The sequence below is a fragment of the Salmo salar genome, chromosome ssa06 (assembly GCF_905237065.1).
Source record: "Salmo salar chromosome ssa06, Ssal_v3.1, whole genome shotgun sequence".
Taxonomy (NCBI): domain Eukaryota; kingdom Metazoa; phylum Chordata; class Actinopteri; order Salmoniformes; family Salmonidae; genus Salmo; species Salmo salar.
In genome coordinates this window covers 20069167-20085919 of record NC_059447.1, presented here as the reverse complement: position 1 = coordinate 20085919, position 16753 = coordinate 20069167, and the positions used below count along the sequence as shown (strand labels likewise).

Sequence of the window (16753 nt, the reverse complement as noted above, 5' to 3'; positions counted from 1 at the left end):
CTGTAGCTGTGTGCCCAGTAAGAGTGTCCTAGATCTGGGGCTGGATTTGGAGTAAGCTCTGGGGGGCTGGTTAACAGCTCTGGTGCTACACAGCTGACAGATCGGCGTATTTGTGTGTGAAGTAGGTTACGTCAGGTGACTCACACAGGAGTAGCAGGAGGGGAAGGAGGAAGAGGAGGAGCCTCCACATTCTGGGCAGGCACCTGAAAGACACACACAGAGCAGTGAGCAAAACACACCTGAGACATGCACACACACACACACACACACCGTCAAACATAACCTGATCAGACACTGTAACCTTTTCTTCCTCAGATGAGAGAAATAATTGAATCAAAATGTAATATTTAAAAGTCTTGACTAAATAATTCAATCATCATATCTGTCATGTGCATCTAACTAATTGACAGAACCCATCTATCATGACCCTTTGTTATCATTATTTAATTTCATCTGAAGAAATGACAAATGCCTAAATATAACCAAAATATAATTCAATCTAATTAAGATTTATCGTGTTAGACAGAGCCTGCATAAGAACAGTCATAAATATTGATCAAACATGCACAATGATAACTGGGTCTCAGACACAAACAGGAAGGTACAATGTAAACTTGTCCAATGACAAAAACGTTTTACTACGGTTTGCCCCAGATATCTGAAATGTCTCTGCTGTCAATCACATCAATCAAAAGTTAGACACAGTTAAATCTGCAACCTTTGATAACAAAGAACAATAGTAGGTCAATAAAAATCATCTACACATGGATCTTTCTGAGAACTACACTGACAAAAGTCACATGAGTTGGATACAGTAACAGAGGCTCTCACCGGGTCAGGAAGAAGACGTTGAACAAAGACATGAGAGACACCAGCTGGTACCAGCCTGTCCCCAGACACCACAACAACCGCCTGGCTGCTTTACCTGGGGGGGGGGTATCATTACTGTAACGTAGCGTGTATGATATAAGAAAGAGCAACTGATTAAACAACTAAATACTGATGATGAAGAGGATGGATGCAACACAGGGTAACTAACCTGGAGCTCCCAGGACTAGCCACAGCACTGACAGGAGTCTCTGAGCCACTGATCGTACTGCTGACCCCACTGCTGACCCCAGCGCCAGGCCTGCCCTCACTACATAGTAACCTGGCTGGAGCAGACAGTAGCCTGGAAGGTCAGAACAAACACTCAACGTTGGAGCTTTCATTAGAAAAGGGTCTTTGTATGAAACTTTATGCGCTGCTATTTTGGCCATGTCTCTCTTAAAAAATATATATATTTTTTTATCTCAATGAGATTAACCTGTTAAAATAAAAGGTAAAAAAACTAAGAAATCATAGTGATTCAATTCAGTAAATAGAGTGCTAATGACATGGTAATAACAAATGCTAGGCATTAGGACAAGGCTTCAGTTCACAACTGATTTCAGATCAGCTCTCTGGAGTCTAGTCCTGACCTCAGCCTCTATCAGCAGTGCAACAAAACAGGTCCTAGACCAGTAGTGGAAGGAAGGGAATTGTATTCCCCCACACACACAGTTTGTATATAATTTGCATTGATGTCAATGAGAGATTCCTATGAAAAGTCTATGTGCGCAAGGTTTATAAAGCAAGGGTCGTATTCATTAGGCACCAAACAGAATCAAACTGACTGAGTCAGGGAAGGACTACCTGAACTTGTCCAATAAGAAATGCTTGTTTTTGGTTTCTGTTGCAGAACGTTTTGCTATGGTTTGGACAAATCAATACAACTCTGATGTATGTGTATTAGGTCAGTAAGGAAGGAAGCCAGGGAGAGGAGGAAGGGGGTTAACGTGTATGTGTATTAGATCCGTAAGGAAGCCAGGAGGAGGAGGAAGGGGGTTAACCTGTATGTGTATTAGATCATTAAGGAAGCCAGGAGGAGGAGGAAGGGGGTTAACCTGTATGTGTATTAGATCAGTAAGGAAGCCAGGGAGAGGAGGAAGGGGGTTAACTTGTATGTATATTCGATCAGTAAGGAAGCCAGGGAGAGGAGGAAGGGGGTTAACCTGTATGTATATTAGATCAGTAAGGAAGCCAGGAGGAGGAGGAAGGGGATTATAACCTGTGTAAGCTATAAGGGTCCACAGACCCCCCAGTAGACGGTGAGTTCTGGAGGTCTGTGTGTGACTGTGGACCAGTGTGTTGGTCCCCAGGTGCTGCTTCCCTTTACAGTCGTCACCTGAGGCAGACCACATGACGGATGGATGGCAGACGAGGAAAAGAAAACAAACAAATGAATGAAAAATTAAATGCAATAAACATCAACGCAACTCAGAAGCAAAAAATTTATAGAACTTAACAAATCAGAAGTCAAATTAAAGTTCCAAATAATGTATGAAATGTAAAAGCATTCAAATAAAATTAATAGAATAAAAAGGAAAGTTTTCCATCTTCCTAAGTCAGAGGGTGGTTTAACCTTCCAGACTTGGAAATGTATCAACTCGCTACCCAAGGCTTTTACTTGTGACATATAGTTAAATACACTAAAGAGGAACAATGGGTACATATTGAAGATGCACGTGCTCATCCCCAGAATCTTTTGACGTGTCTATTTTCAAAGGATGAAGCTAAGAACATTAACAACTACATAGTTAAGAACACTAAAACAATATGGAAGAAAATGAAACTTCTTTTACCGAAACAACAAATATCGCTCCCTAGAAACACGACCTTATGGAATAATCCTTTGACAGCTTTTCAGAATTCATCGATAAACTGTCCCACTTGGAAAACTAAAGGCAAGAACAGTTGGAGCATAACTAACGAAATTACAGTTAACAAAAATGTATGCTTAATCCAGTATAAAGTAATGTTTCGAATTTATTATACAAGAGAAATATTCTACAACACAAGAGCGAAGTCATGTCTCAAGTGTAAAACTAATAATAACTCCATTATCCATACTTTGAGAATGCTACAAAGTTTGGAAGTTATGGGCGGAGCTAGAAAGTTGTCTATCAGAAGTATTACAATGTAAACGTACTTTTAATCCATCTGTCTGCATATTTCAAGACATGTCATGTGGGGGTGTAGTGAGATATCCAATGGGCTGGACGATTCTCTTCTCATCAATCATTTTGAAAAAACAGATACTAAAAACTTGGAAGTCGATCAATCCGCCATCATTGACACAATGGAAAAATCGAATGATGTATTATTGAAATAGCATGGGTAAATGAGAAAAACAAATTGGTACAATTTAAGACCAAGTTGCAAACAATAATTCAGGCACTAGGGATGGGAGTGTGAGCATGCAGGTCTGGGCAGATAAGATGTAGTCATTGTTTGTATGTCTGTACATTTTTGTTTATATGTATTTGTTTTTTTTGGAAAGTAAAAAAAAGGAAGAAAAGGAAAATCCAATATTATAAAAACTACCAACCACAGAAAAAATGCTTCTGAATGAGTGAAATGTCCACAGTGTAAGAGCTGCAACACAGTTGACAGAGAACTGTCTGTCTGTCAATCTCTGGTTGCATTCCAGGTTGTCTTTATTCAAAATGCATAGATGATCAAACCTTAAGAAAACACCTTAAAACACAGGAACCACGTTAATATGAAAAAGCAATCTTCTGAGATGTACGCATGTGCAAACAAGAAAGGCAACGTTCCAGGTTCTCTCTTTGGTGACACAGCCCATCCCTTCCTCCCTCCTCTCCAGATGTTTGGATTAGCAACTTCTGTGTCAAACAGGCCTTTGTTCTCTGTTTGACGTTTGTTCAACTGCATTGTCAGGATCGTATGTCATTCTGTCTGACTCTGACACCAGTGTCATTTAGGAAGACGTTCGATAAGACATCATGGAATATGGACTACAGGACTATATCTTCTCCCAGTTTCCTTGAAACAATCTTTAAAGTGAAGTGAAACATTCACAGAGATACATCTGATTGATCTTTATGGGTCTCGGCCTTTTCAAAATAATCTTTAAAAAAACTTCTCAGTGCTTGTATGGAAACACACAAACACCTGCTCTATCTGACTAGGGAGACCAGTAGCCAGAGTACAGTCACTGACTGGTGAAAGAGGTGTGACCGGCTGGCCACTGGCCCTAGTGGTTCACGTAACCCCTGTGCACTGATCTGGAAATAGGTCACACATTGAATTAACTCTGGGTCAATCAGGGTGACAAAGTGGCCCCCTGGCACGTATAAGGCACTTGAGAGGGAATTAGTGTTTGTGTGTGCCCATGCACATGGGTGTGTGTGTGTGAGTGTGTTGACTACTTACACAATGAGCCATTCAAAAAGTGGGGGTGTCTGTCTCCCATCACGTGGTCTTTTACATTCATGCTCCCACAGTAACTAGAGTGAGCTGCAACACAACAAACTATTAATAATCATATTTACATACCAAAACATTTCATTCTGCAGGCGAGTGGCGACCAAGAGCGTGTGACGCATTGTATATAACGACACACAAGAGAGGGTAAGAGGGAAATTTGCATATCACCAAGGGAACCAACCAAAGTGGAAAGAAGACCATTTGTTTATGACGTAATCAAGTGGACTTGTATTAAACCGGAGATGGATGGATGGATGGAGACACACACAGACAGACAGACAGACAGACAGACAGACAGACAGACAGACAGACAGACAGACAGACAGACAGACAGACAGACAGACAGACAGACAGACAGACAGACAGACAGACAGACAGACAGACAGACAGACAGACAGACAGACAGACAGACAGACAGACAGACAGACAGACAGACAGACAGACAGACAGACAGTAGAGGGGTGAGAGGAGAATGGAGAGCAGGAGGAAACGGGTGAAGAGGGACTCTGAGACATAAAGATCTAGTCAGAGTGTAGGAAAGAGGGGGTCTGGGAGAGAGGAGGATTCAGGTATGGAGTGTATGGGGAAAACAAAGATGAGCGACATGCAGTGAGGTGGTACAGGAGTTCTGTCTGTCTCTATAAGAAGTATGGAGGAACGTTTCAGTGATGAGCATACAGTCATGGCCAAAAGTTTTGAGAATGACACAAATTTTAATTTACACAAAGTTTGCTGCTTCAGTGTCTTTAGATATTTTTGTCAGATGTTACTATGGAATACTGAAGTATAATTACAAGCATTTCATAAGTGTCAAAGGCTTTTATTGACAATTACATGAAGTTGATGCAAAGAGTCAATATTTGCAGTGTTGACCCTTCTTTTTCAAGACCTCTGCAATCCGCCCTGGCATGCTGTCAATTAACTTCTGGGCCACATCCTGACTGATGGCAGCCCATTCTTGCATATTCAATGCTTGGAGTTTGTCAGAAATTGTGGGTTTTTGTTTGTCCACCTGCCTCTTGAGGATTGACCATAATGGGATTAAGGTCTGGGGAGTTTCCTGGCCATGGACCCAAAATATCAATGTTTTGTTCCCCGAGCCACTTAGTTATCATTTTTGCCTTATGGCAAGGTGCTCCATCATGCTGGAAAAGGCATTGATCGTCACCAAACTGTTCCTGGACGGTTGGGAGAAGTTGCTCTCAGAGGATGTGTTGGTACCATTCTTTATTCATGGCTGTGTTCTTAGGCAAAATTGTAAGTGAGCCCACTCCCTTCGCTGAGAAGCAACCCCACACATGAATGGTCTCAGGATGCTTTACTGTTGGCATGACACAGGACTGATGGTAGCGCTCACCTTGTCTTCTCCAGACAAGCTTTTTTCCGGATGCCCCAAACAATCGGAAAGGGGATTCATCAGAGAAAATGACTTTACCCCAGTCCTCAGCAGTCCAATCCCTGTACCTTTGGCAGAATATCAGTCTGTCCCTGATGTTTTTCCTGGAGAGAAGTGGCTTCTTTGCTGCCCTTCTTGACACCAGGCCATCCTCCAATAGTCTTCGCCTCACTGTGCGTGCAGATGCACTCACACCTGCCTGCTGCCATTCCTGAGCAAGCTCTGTACTGGTGGTGCCCCGATCCCGCAGCTGAATCAACTTTAGGAGACGGTCTGGGCGCTTGCTGGACTTCCTTGGTCGCGCTGAAGCCTTCTTCACAACAATTGAACCGCTCTCCTTGAAGTTCTTGATGAGCCGATAAATGGTTGATTTAGGTGCAATGTTACTGGCAGCAATATCCTTGCCTGTGAAGCCCTTTTTATGCAAAGCAATGATGACAGCGTGTGTTTCCTAGCAGGTAACCATGCTTGACAGAGGATGAACAATGATTCCAAGCACCACCCTCCTTTTGAAACTTCCAGTCTGTTATTCGAACTCAATCAGCATAACAGAGTGATCTCCGGCCTTGTCCTCGTCAACACTCACACCTGTGTTAACGAGAGAATCACTGACATGATGTCAGCTGGTCCTTTTGTGGCAGGGCTGAAATGCAGTGGAAATGTTTTGGGGGGGATTTAGTTCATTTGCATGGCATAACATTCTGGAGTATATGCAAATTGCCATCATACAAACTGAGGCAGAAGACTATGTGAAAATGTATATTTGTGTCATTCTCAAAACTTTTGGCCACGGCTATACAGAGGTAGATGGACAGAGCTGGAGAGAGAGGCTCTGAAGACTGAAAGAGAGTTATCTGTGGTGAAACTACACAGTAGAAAACAGCATCTGTACATACTATGGAGAGAAGCATTCCTCTACATTATAATCCACCAAACCATTAGTATACATGCACAGTTAACCTTATGCCCAGCCTTCACAGATACGTTTTCACAGACACAGAAATGCAAAGACCAAGAGCTTGAGAAAGAAAAGTCGTGTCGGCGGACAGTGGAAATAGAGGGCTGAAAAAAAGAGGGTCACTGAGGTGGGGACTGGTCAGTGTTGATGATCGATGACCTTTGACCCATGCCTCCTGACTTCAGGTCGGCGGTGGGTCAGGTACCTTTGCCTTCGTAGCCGTTGGCCCTGTAGCCCATCATCCTGTGGAGAGTGGTCTGCTTATAGAGCCAAGAGACACGGGACGCGCTGGAGGAGACGGCCCGTCTGGCCCTGTCTAAGAGGGACACCAGGACACCTAGTGACACAACCATACCACACATCAAATGTCAGGTCAAACAATCTGTCTGTTAAACCCCCGTCCCCTTTCCAGCCCGGGACCAGATCAGTATTTTGCTTTATTTAGCTGACTACTCAGACTACTATAATTTTGTATTTTTGCTTCATTTAAACAACTCATCTGACTAATGTTAAGGCCCATACAGATCTGGGACCAGGCTATTCCATTTCCACCTCGAACGTCACAGTTTTGAGGCTGGGAAGAGACAGGAGTGGAAATACCTTTGAATCTTAAAAATATATATTTTTATAGCACTGTTACAATTAACTCAGGTCCAGTCCCTTGAGATTATCAGGTTGAACAGCTTTGAATAAGTCAAACCATGAAAGACAGTAAAAAAAAAAAGAAAGAGAGATGGGTGGGTGGGTGGGAAGGGAAGTAGTATAATGGGGGAATTCAGTGATGTAAAATTTGCAGATAGATATACAATGAATAGAGCTGATATGATTCCCAGTTGCGCCCCTCTGAACAGACCCCAGTAGTAAGAATTACATATACCTTTGCCTGAGTGGCTCTTGGCCCTTGTACCCAGCCACAGAACGTTCTGGAAGAGCAGTGTCATCATGGACACTATGGGGGCCAGGGCTCGTCTGCTGTAGTGGAAACACGTGTTAGAGACTGACATCAGGAGACCTAGACAGAGAAAGGACAGCAGGTTAGTTAACTTAGCTGGACATATAAAAGGTGGAGAAATGGGTCCTTCTCCTAAGTGGAAACTCACATAGCGTTAGCCCTAACAAGCGAACAGAAACAGAGAAACACACAAGAAATGGCTGGTTGACTGATCATTTTAACTTATTTCGGACATTCTGGGCTTTTATTAAGGTGGTCTCCTAACGGGATACAGAGATTTTATAAATTAAGGAAACAGTGTGATATGCACAGGTTTGTAAACCATCAAACAGAAATAACCTCCTGTTTACCTTTTTACTAGGACAGGAACACTGGGTCATGTTCATTAGGGAATGCAACAGAAAGCGTTTTGCAATAGAAAATGAAATGAGCGTCCAGGTTGCCCCTCCATGATTCAGTCTGTTTTCTTCCATTTGGTGCCTAATGAACACAACCCAGTTTCACTCCCCAGTCAGTTGTGTGCACACTAGGTAAGGTTCTCACCAGTCTTGCTCCTCTGACTCTTGACCGTGCAGTATAAACTGGAGGATGAGGCTGATGATGATGAGATGGCGTTAGCAGCTGCTGCAGCAGAGGCAGCCTGGGATGAGGAAGAGGATGAAAGGGCGGCGGCAGCTGCTGCAGCAGAGGCAGCCTGAGACGAGGAAGAGGAGGAGTATGTGGTGAGAGCTTCTTTCCTCTCAGAGTGTATGGAACAGTCTTTACAGGTGTAACCGTTGGCGACCATGGCGTGGCTGTGCGACACAGTGTTGACGCCGCCGTTCGCACCCGTTGAGCTGTGGTCCGTCCTTGAACTCCTCCCTGGGGGAAACACACACAAGAGGAACATTTTTAAGTACAACTCTGACTAGAAAACCATTTCTTCATTTATTTCTCCTCAGTCCATTTATATGGTCTCAAAATATCATTATTTTGCACATCAGAGCTAGCCTTAAAGCAAGCCTGTGTTTACTTCCTGGAAAAGTGTTGTGATGATGCGTAATAAAAGATCACTACCCGGGTGAGTGCTCACAAATATCATTAGAATGAATGGTGAAGTCTCACCTTTCAGATTGGTATCCTGATCTGAACCTAGACAGAATAAAGCATTATTAAATCATCCAAGCCAGCGGGAGATCATTGAATACTGATTCATTAATTGTATTGAGTCACACGGGTAATAACGCAGCTAATCTCTGTAAAACCACATTAAATGATTAAATGGAGAGATTATACAAATCAGCCTGCCCCATCTCTCCCCTGGTATTCCCACAAATCATCCATCAGTCCTGCCTTATATATCAGACAGACACACAAACAACAAACTGCAGTAATTAAAATTAGCATGCTAGCTAGTTAGCTTAAACTGCTACAGTAAAACTGCTAGTTTTACCTCATATATTCTAATGAGGTTGACTGGTCCTAGACCTGTGCTTTAGCCATTGTATGACAGACTGTCTGACCATACCTGTCATGTTAAGCCAACGATAGTCGGAGGAGTTGGCTAATGCACATACCGTACAGGTCTGGGACCAGAATAGAGCTAATGTATCCTCTCTATCAAACGTAACCCTTCCTCTGATCGTATGACCCATGCCCTGCCCTTTCCTCTTGGACTGACCCCAGTAGCCATCTGTGGTAGTAGTGGTGGTGGATCGCTGGCGGAGGCTGGACTGGTCCAGGATGGAGGATAGCAGGGAGGCATCGCTGGCAGTGGTGCAGCCCGTTGAGGGAGTGTTGGTAGTGGAGAAGGAGAGGGTCTTGCGTGGCGTCTGATTCAGGGACAGGGACTGGTTCAGGGACCGGGAGCTGGAGGCAGACTGCTGCTGCTTTCTGCTCCTTACCATCCTGAGAGACAAGAGAGAGATTGGTAGAGATTATAGAAGTCAGTGTGTGCCTGTCTCTGTGTGTATCTGCCTCCAGCTGCCTCTGTGTGTATCTGCCTCTGTGTACATGTTTAATGTTAATATAATGCTAATGTTTCTAACTTTTGTGTCTGCATGAGTGCGTTTGTGTGTTTCCATTGACTCCCTTCCCCTGTGTAGTCTGACCGTGACTCTCTGACTGGACCCTGTGTAGTCTGACCATGACTCTCTCTGACTGGACCCTGTGTAGTCTGACCGTGACTCTCTCTGACTGGACCCTGTGTAGTCTGACCGTGACTCTCTCTGACTGGACCCTGTGTAGTCTGACCATGACTCTCTCTGACTGGACCCTGTGTAGTCTGACCATGACTCTCTCTGACTGGACCCTGTGTAGTCTGACCATGACTCTCTCTGACTGGACCCTGTGTAGTCTGACCGTGACTCTCTGACTGGACCCTGTGTAGTCTAACCATGACTCTCAATGACTGGACCCTGTGTAGTCTGACCGTGACTCTCTCTGACTGGACCCTGTGTAGTCTTACCATGACTCTGTTCGACTGGACCCTCCGCTGCTGTGGTTCTGGGAGGAGAAGTCAGCCAGGCTGTCGTTGCCATAGAGACCACCAGTGGTCTGCAGACGCAGGCTCCGCCGCGACATCCTGGGCGAGTTGAACACGGGAGCGATCTGATGCGCCTTCTCAAATTCTAGGGCCACAGTCGAGTAGCTGGAGCTAAGGACAGAAGGATAGGGAAAGAAAGAGAGAGAAGAAAGAGAGCAGGAGAAAGGGATGAGGGGAAGAGAGGAGATGGCAAGAGAGTGGGATAGTGAGATGGCAAAGAAAGGGAGGAAAGAGAGGACAGGGGAAGAGATGATATAGCAAGGGAGAAAAAAATGGCAAGAAAGATGAGGGATGGATAGATGGCAAGAAAGATGAGATGGATAGAAACAGAGGGATGGATAGAAACAGAGGGATGATAGAAACAGAGGGAGAGTGAAAAAAGGAGAGAAGTGTGGTGAATTTAGGTACTGTATGACTCAATCACAGTGCCTGAGCTTCTTATCATTTGCTGTAGGCCTATCAGAGGCCTTGGTCTGAATCAGACCAGCACTTCTGTGGTTTCAGCTTACCTCAACATGAAATCAACAACCCTCTCCCTCTGAGTCAGTCAGGGCCAGTATTCATAACAGTTAACTTATTCATTATCACCTAAAAGGCTAAACTGATCCCAGATCAGCACTCCTACTCTAAGAGCTTTATTAATGCAGGCCCAGGGCTTAGTTAGCATAACATGATTAATACGGACATTCCCAAGTTCCTCCCATCCATTGACTGTATCTTAGTCACATATATAAACTAGAGAGAGACACTTTGTTTTGTAAACAACAGCAACACAGCATTGGGACAGCTGTAGCAGCTCAGTAGGGAGAGAATGTTACCATAGGAACTGTTCCTGGAGCTGAACACTGGGCTCTCTGGAAATGACTCACCCAATAAACACGAGGAAAGAATACAAATGGAGAAAGAACAAGGACTGTATGTGAAAGAGGAGAGGCCCAGACAGATGGATAATGGAATGGATAAGGACACTGTATACCAGTCCCGTGTGGCATAGTTGGTAGAACATGGTGCTTGCAACACCAGGGTTGTGGGTTCATATCCCAAGGGGGACCAGTACAAAAATATATGTACCTTTTGGATAAGATCATATTAAGTTGAAGTCGGAAGTTTACATACACTTAGGTTGGAGCCATTAAAACTCGTTTTTCAACCACTCTACAAATTTCTTGTTAACAAATGATAGTTTTGTCAAGTCGGTTAGGACATCTACTTTGTGCATGACAAGTAATTTTTCCAACAATTGTTTACAGACAGATTATTTCACTTATAATTCACTGTATCACAATTTCAGTGGGTCAGAAGTTTACATACACTAAGTTGACTGTGACTTTAAACAGCTTGGAAAATTCCAGAAAATTATGTCATTGCTTTAGAAGCTTCTGATAGGCTAATTGACATCATTTGAGGTGTACCTGTGGATGTATTTCAAGGCCTACCTTCAAACTCAGTGCCTCTTTGCTTGACATCATGGGAAAAACAAAAGAAATCAGTTAAGACCTCAGAAAAAAAGTTGTAGACCTCCACAAGTCTGGTTCATCCTTTGGAGCAGTTTCCAAACGCCTGAAGGTACCACGTTCATCTGTACAAATAATAGTATGCAAGTATAAACACCATGGGACCACGCAGCCGTCATACCGCTCAGGAAGGAGACGCACTCTGTCTCCTAGAGATGAACCTACTTTGGTGTAAAAAGTGCAAATCAATCCCAGAACAACAGCAAAGGACCTTGTGAAGATGCTGGAGGAAACAGGTACAAAAGTATCTATATCCACAGTAAAACAAGTCCTATATCGACATAACCTGAAAGGCCGCTCAGCAAGGAAGAAGCCACTGCTCCAAAACCGCCATAAAAAAAGCCAGACTATGGTTTGCAACTGCATATCAAATCAAATTTATTTATATAGCCCTTCGTACATCAGCTGATATCTCAAAGTGCTGTACAGAAACCCAGCCTAAAACCCCAAACAGCAAGCAATGCATGTGAAAGAAGCACGGTGGCTAGGAAAAACTCCCTAGGAAGCACGGGGGTGGCAGTATCATGTTGTGGGGGTGCTTTGCTGCATGAGGGACTGGTGCACTTCACAAAATAGATGGCATCATGAGGACGGAAAATTATGTGGATATATTGAAGCAACATCTCAAGACATCAGTCAGGAAGTTAAAGCTTGGTCGCAAATGGGTCTTCCAAATGGACAATTAAACCCAAGCATACTTCCAAAGTTGTGGCAAAATGGTGGCCATCACAAAACCCTGAACTCAATCCCATAGAAAATTTGTGGGCAGAACTGAAAAAGCGTGTGAGCAAGCAGGCCTACAGACCTGACTCAGTTACACCAGCTCTGTCAGGAGGAATGGGCCAAAATTCACCCAACTTATTGTGGGAAGCTTGTGGAAGGCTACCCGAAACGTTTGACCCAAGTTAAACAATTGAGTGTATGTAAACTTCTGAAAAACGGGGAATGTGATGAAAGAAATAAAATGAAATTAATCACTCTTCTATTATTCTGACACTTCACATTGTTAAAATAAAGTGGTGATCCTAACTGACCTAAGACAGGCAATTTTACTAGGATTAAGCAATTGTGAAAAAACGAGTTTAAATATATTTGGTTAAGGTGTATGTAAACTTCCAACTTACACTGTAAATGTAAAATAATATACCAGTTTGAGCCACTAAGATGTGGAGTGGAGACGGAATGTAAATATTGTGAATATAGAATTGGACACTACTGCAGCAGTAGCTACAAACTCTCTCTCTGACTCACTCATACCAGACCACACCCCCTGGCTGAGTATGCAGGCAGGGCCAAGACCGGTGCCAACATTCCATCATAGAACATCTAAATCATTATTGCCACATTGGCTCTTAGAAACAGATCCTTTCAGAGTATACTTGAGTCTTGTCTATTGCATGTGTACACACACACACACACACGTACTAACAATCGTGATTTGATGTTAAACACACAGCAGTAGGGTAATATTATCCTACAGTAGGTTGGGACTCCTCTCCTTTGTATGTCAGTCATCTAAATCCCCCTGACAGACAAGAAGGGCAGTTGAGGAGGAAAAAGCATCTTAGCTGACTGACTGTGTTCAAGAACTTCCCTTCCTGTAATGGAGATGGGAGGCGGGAACAAAATGTAAGCACAAACACATGGTCTCATTCAATGTTGCAACCACAACAGTGAGAGTCCATAAGACCAAGTTCTGAACAACAACATGTGGCAGCCATTTAAAACAATGCAACACTGAAGGAAGAACAGGGGGTGGGTCCCACACACAGCCAGGCTGTTCTCAGATGCCACTCCTTCTCTAAAGGCCCCCAACATATAAACAGGGGCTCTGGCTGTAGAGGCCTCCTCCATCAGTCAATCCCCAGGCCTGTGTGTGTTGTGTCCTCCTGGCCCTAAGACCTCAGGATTACACCATCCCATCCAGAGCCAATTATGGGCTTTGCTTTCCTCCTCCTGCTTGCTGCTCCACCTGGCTCTCCTACACACACCAACACCTCTCAATGTGACTGTGTGCTCTTCCACAGAGTGTGTGTGCTCTTCCGGGGAGTGTGTGTGCTCTTCCGGGGAGTGTGTGTGCTCTTCCGGGGAGTGTGTGTGCTCTTCCGGGGAGTGTGTGTGCTCTTCCGGGGAGTGTGTGTGCTCTTCCGGGGAGTGTTTTGGTGGGATGGAGTTTTGGCATGCCTGATGACATCACCTGGCGGTAAATGAGTTAATAGACCAATAAGAAAAGAGAGTTCCAAACCTCTCTGCCAATAACAGCTAGTTGCTAAGAAGCAATTTTTGTTAATTTCTGACCATTTTATTTGAAAACAATCACAGTAAGATACTTATTTGTTCCCCAGAAATAATTTATTATTGAAATGAAAACAGCTGCATTGGATCTTTAAGAATACCCTGTGTGCCCCTGTTCCCCCCTCCATGTAATGTGGACTGTCTCCTGTCTACCCCCCAACATCTAATACCCTGGCTAGGGGCGCTGTCTCCTGTCTACCCCCCAACATCCTAATACCCTGGCTAGGGGCAGTGTCTCCTGTCTACCCCCCAACATCCTAATACCCTGGCTAGGGGCAGTGTCTCCTGTCTACCCCCCAACATCCTAATACCCTGGTTAGGGGCGCTGTCTCCTGTCTACCCCCCAACATCCTAATACCCTGGCTAGGGGCGGTGTCTCCTGTCTACCCCCAACATCCTAATACCCTGGCTAGGGGTGGTGTCTCCTGTCTACCCCCCAACATCTAATACCCTGGCTAGGGGCAGTGTCTCCTGTCTACCCCCCAACATCCTAATACCCTGGCTAGGGGCAGTGTCTCCTGTCTACCCCCCAACATCTAATCCCCTGGTTAGGGGCGGTGTCTCCTGTCTACCCCCAACATCTAATACCCTGGTTAGGGGCGGTGTCTCCTGTCTACCCCCCAACATCTAATCCCCTGGTTAGGGGCGGTGTCTCCTGTCTACCCCCAACATCTAATACCCTGGCTAGGGGCGGTGTCTCCTGTCTACACCCCAACATCCTAATACCCTGGCTAGGGGCGGTGTCTCCTGTCTACACCCCAACATCTAATACCCTGGCTAGGGGCGGTGTCTCCTGTCTACCCCCAACATCCTAATACCCTGGCTAGGGGCGGTGTCTCCTGTCTACACCCCAACATCTAATACCCTGGCTAGGGGCGGTGTCTCCTGTCTACCCCCAACATCCTAATACCCTGGCTAGGGGCGGTGTCTCCTGTCTACCCCCAACATCCTAATACCCTGGCTAGGGGCGGTGTCTCCTGTCTACACCCCAACATCTAATACCCTGGCTAGGGGCGGTGTCTCCTGTCTACACCCCAACATCCTAATACCCTGGCTAGGGGCGGTGTCTCCTGTCTAACCCCCAACATCTAATACCCTGGCTAGGGGCGGTGTCTCCTGTCTACCCCCAACATCCTAATACCCTGGCTAGGGGCGGTGTCTCCTGTCTACCCCCAACATCCTAATACCCTGGCTAGGGGCGGTGTCTCCTGTCTACACCCCAACATCTAATACCCTGGCTAGGGGCGGTGTCTCCTGTCTACACCCCAACATCTAATACCCTGGCTAGGGGCGGTATCTCCTGTCTACCCCCAACATCTAATACCCTGGTTAGGGGCGGTGTCTCCTGTCTACCCCCCAACATCTAATACCCTGGCTAGGGGCGGTGTCTCCTGTCTACCCCCAACATCCTAATACCCTGGCTAGGGGCGGTGTCTCCTGTCTACACCCCAACATCTAATACCCTGGCTAGGGGCGGTGTCTCCTGTCTACCCCCCAACATCCTAATACAAATTCTAGGGGCTGTCTCTCCTGTCTTACACACACACACACACACACACTAGCCAGGCTACGGTCTGTGTTAGGACTGTAGAGGGCAGCTTTACCCACACAGGGTCACACTGTGACTGTCTGCAGTGCCAAGGTCACTCTGCCCCCCTGTAGGGAACACATGCTCCCTGGAGGGCACTGCTAGGGTGAGAGAGAGCACTGAGAAGTCAGGGGGGACTGCAGGGTACAAACTGACTGTTTTTAACTGTTCAGCATATCACAGGTGTGCTGTGCAAAGACAACATTTAGTCTCAGGGCAGGGAAAGGTACTGTACTTCACAGTGGGCTGAGTGTGTTGTGGTGGGATCAATCATCAATGCATTCAGAATGAATTTACTAACTGGAACCATGCTTATATCTGCACTGACTGTAAACGTCAGAAGGCACCCAGAAGAACCCATGATTGCACGGCACAGAGCTCAGAAGAGAATAACACAGCACTACCTACAGATGTAGGATCTTAATTAGAGACAGTTTGCTACGACAGGAAAATAAGAAGATTATAATTATGTGGATTATAATTACATTTATATTTTTGTAGGGGTGATAAAATGTTTCGTAAGGGAAAATCTAGTCTGAAATTTCTAAGTGGAAATTACAAACTTCAGAAGGCATTATAAACCTCAAATACACAACAAATTTTACATTTCCTGCAAAGGGCTGATTCAATCAACATGTAGTGAACAATATTAAGCTCTCTCACGCTGTCCTACATGTGTATGTGGAGGCTGCTGCAGCAGGAGTTAGCCTAGTGCAGAGTTAATAAGGCAGCTTTCACCAGACACTGCACTATACTACCCTCCAGAACAATCACACCAGACCCTGCACTATACTACCCTCCAGAACAATCACACCAGACCCTGCACTATACTACCCTCCCGAACAATCACACCAGACCCTGCACTATACTACCCTCCCGAACAATCACACCAGACCCTGCACTATACTACCCTCCAGAACAATCACACCAGACCCTCCACTATACTACCCTCCCGAACAATCACACCAGACCCTGCACTATACTACCCTCCAGAACAATCACACCAGACCCTGCACTATACTACCCTCCAGAACAATCACACCAGACCCTGCACTATACTACCCTCCAGAACAATCACACCAGACCCTGCACTATACTACCCTCCAGAACAATCACACCAGACCCTGCACTATACTACCCTCCAGAACAATCACACCAGACCCTGCACTATACTACCCTCCAGAACAATCACACCAGACCCTGCACTATACTACC

The 16753-nt window shown here is 45.1% G+C and overlaps 1 protein-coding gene across 8 annotated transcripts in view; it reads right to left on the bottom strand.

Moving 5' to 3' along the window:
• The window catches only part of LOC106606547 (SUN domain-containing protein 1), a 43144-nt gene that overhangs the window by 8321 nt on the left and 18070 nt on the right, over nt 1-16753 (bottom strand). For 5 of the 8 annotated variants that reach the window (XM_014202834.2, XM_014202831.2, XM_014202835.2 and 2 more), the window contains 11 exons: nt 10064-10252; nt 9278-9504; nt 8722-8748; nt 8161-8478; nt 7543-7677; nt 6871-7002; nt 4258-4341; nt 2090-2206; nt 1040-1171; nt 832-925; nt 145-203 (listed from right to left, as the gene is read on the bottom strand). In XM_014202834.2, the coding sequence (XP_014058309.2) occupies nt 145-203; nt 832-925; nt 1040-1171; nt 2090-2206; nt 4258-4341; nt 6871-7002; nt 7543-7677; nt 8161-8478; nt 8722-8748; nt 9278-9504; nt 10064-10179 (1441 nt within the window). In that variant the 5' untranslated portion in view covers nt 10180-10252. The remainder of the gene's footprint in view (nt 1-144; nt 204-831; nt 926-1039; nt 1172-2089; nt 2207-4257; nt 4342-6870; nt 7003-7542; nt 7678-8160; nt 8479-8721; nt 8749-9277; nt 9505-10063; nt 10253-16753) is intronic. The other 3 variants (XM_014202830.2, XM_014202829.2, XM_045719906.1) reach the window with 3 other exon arrangements.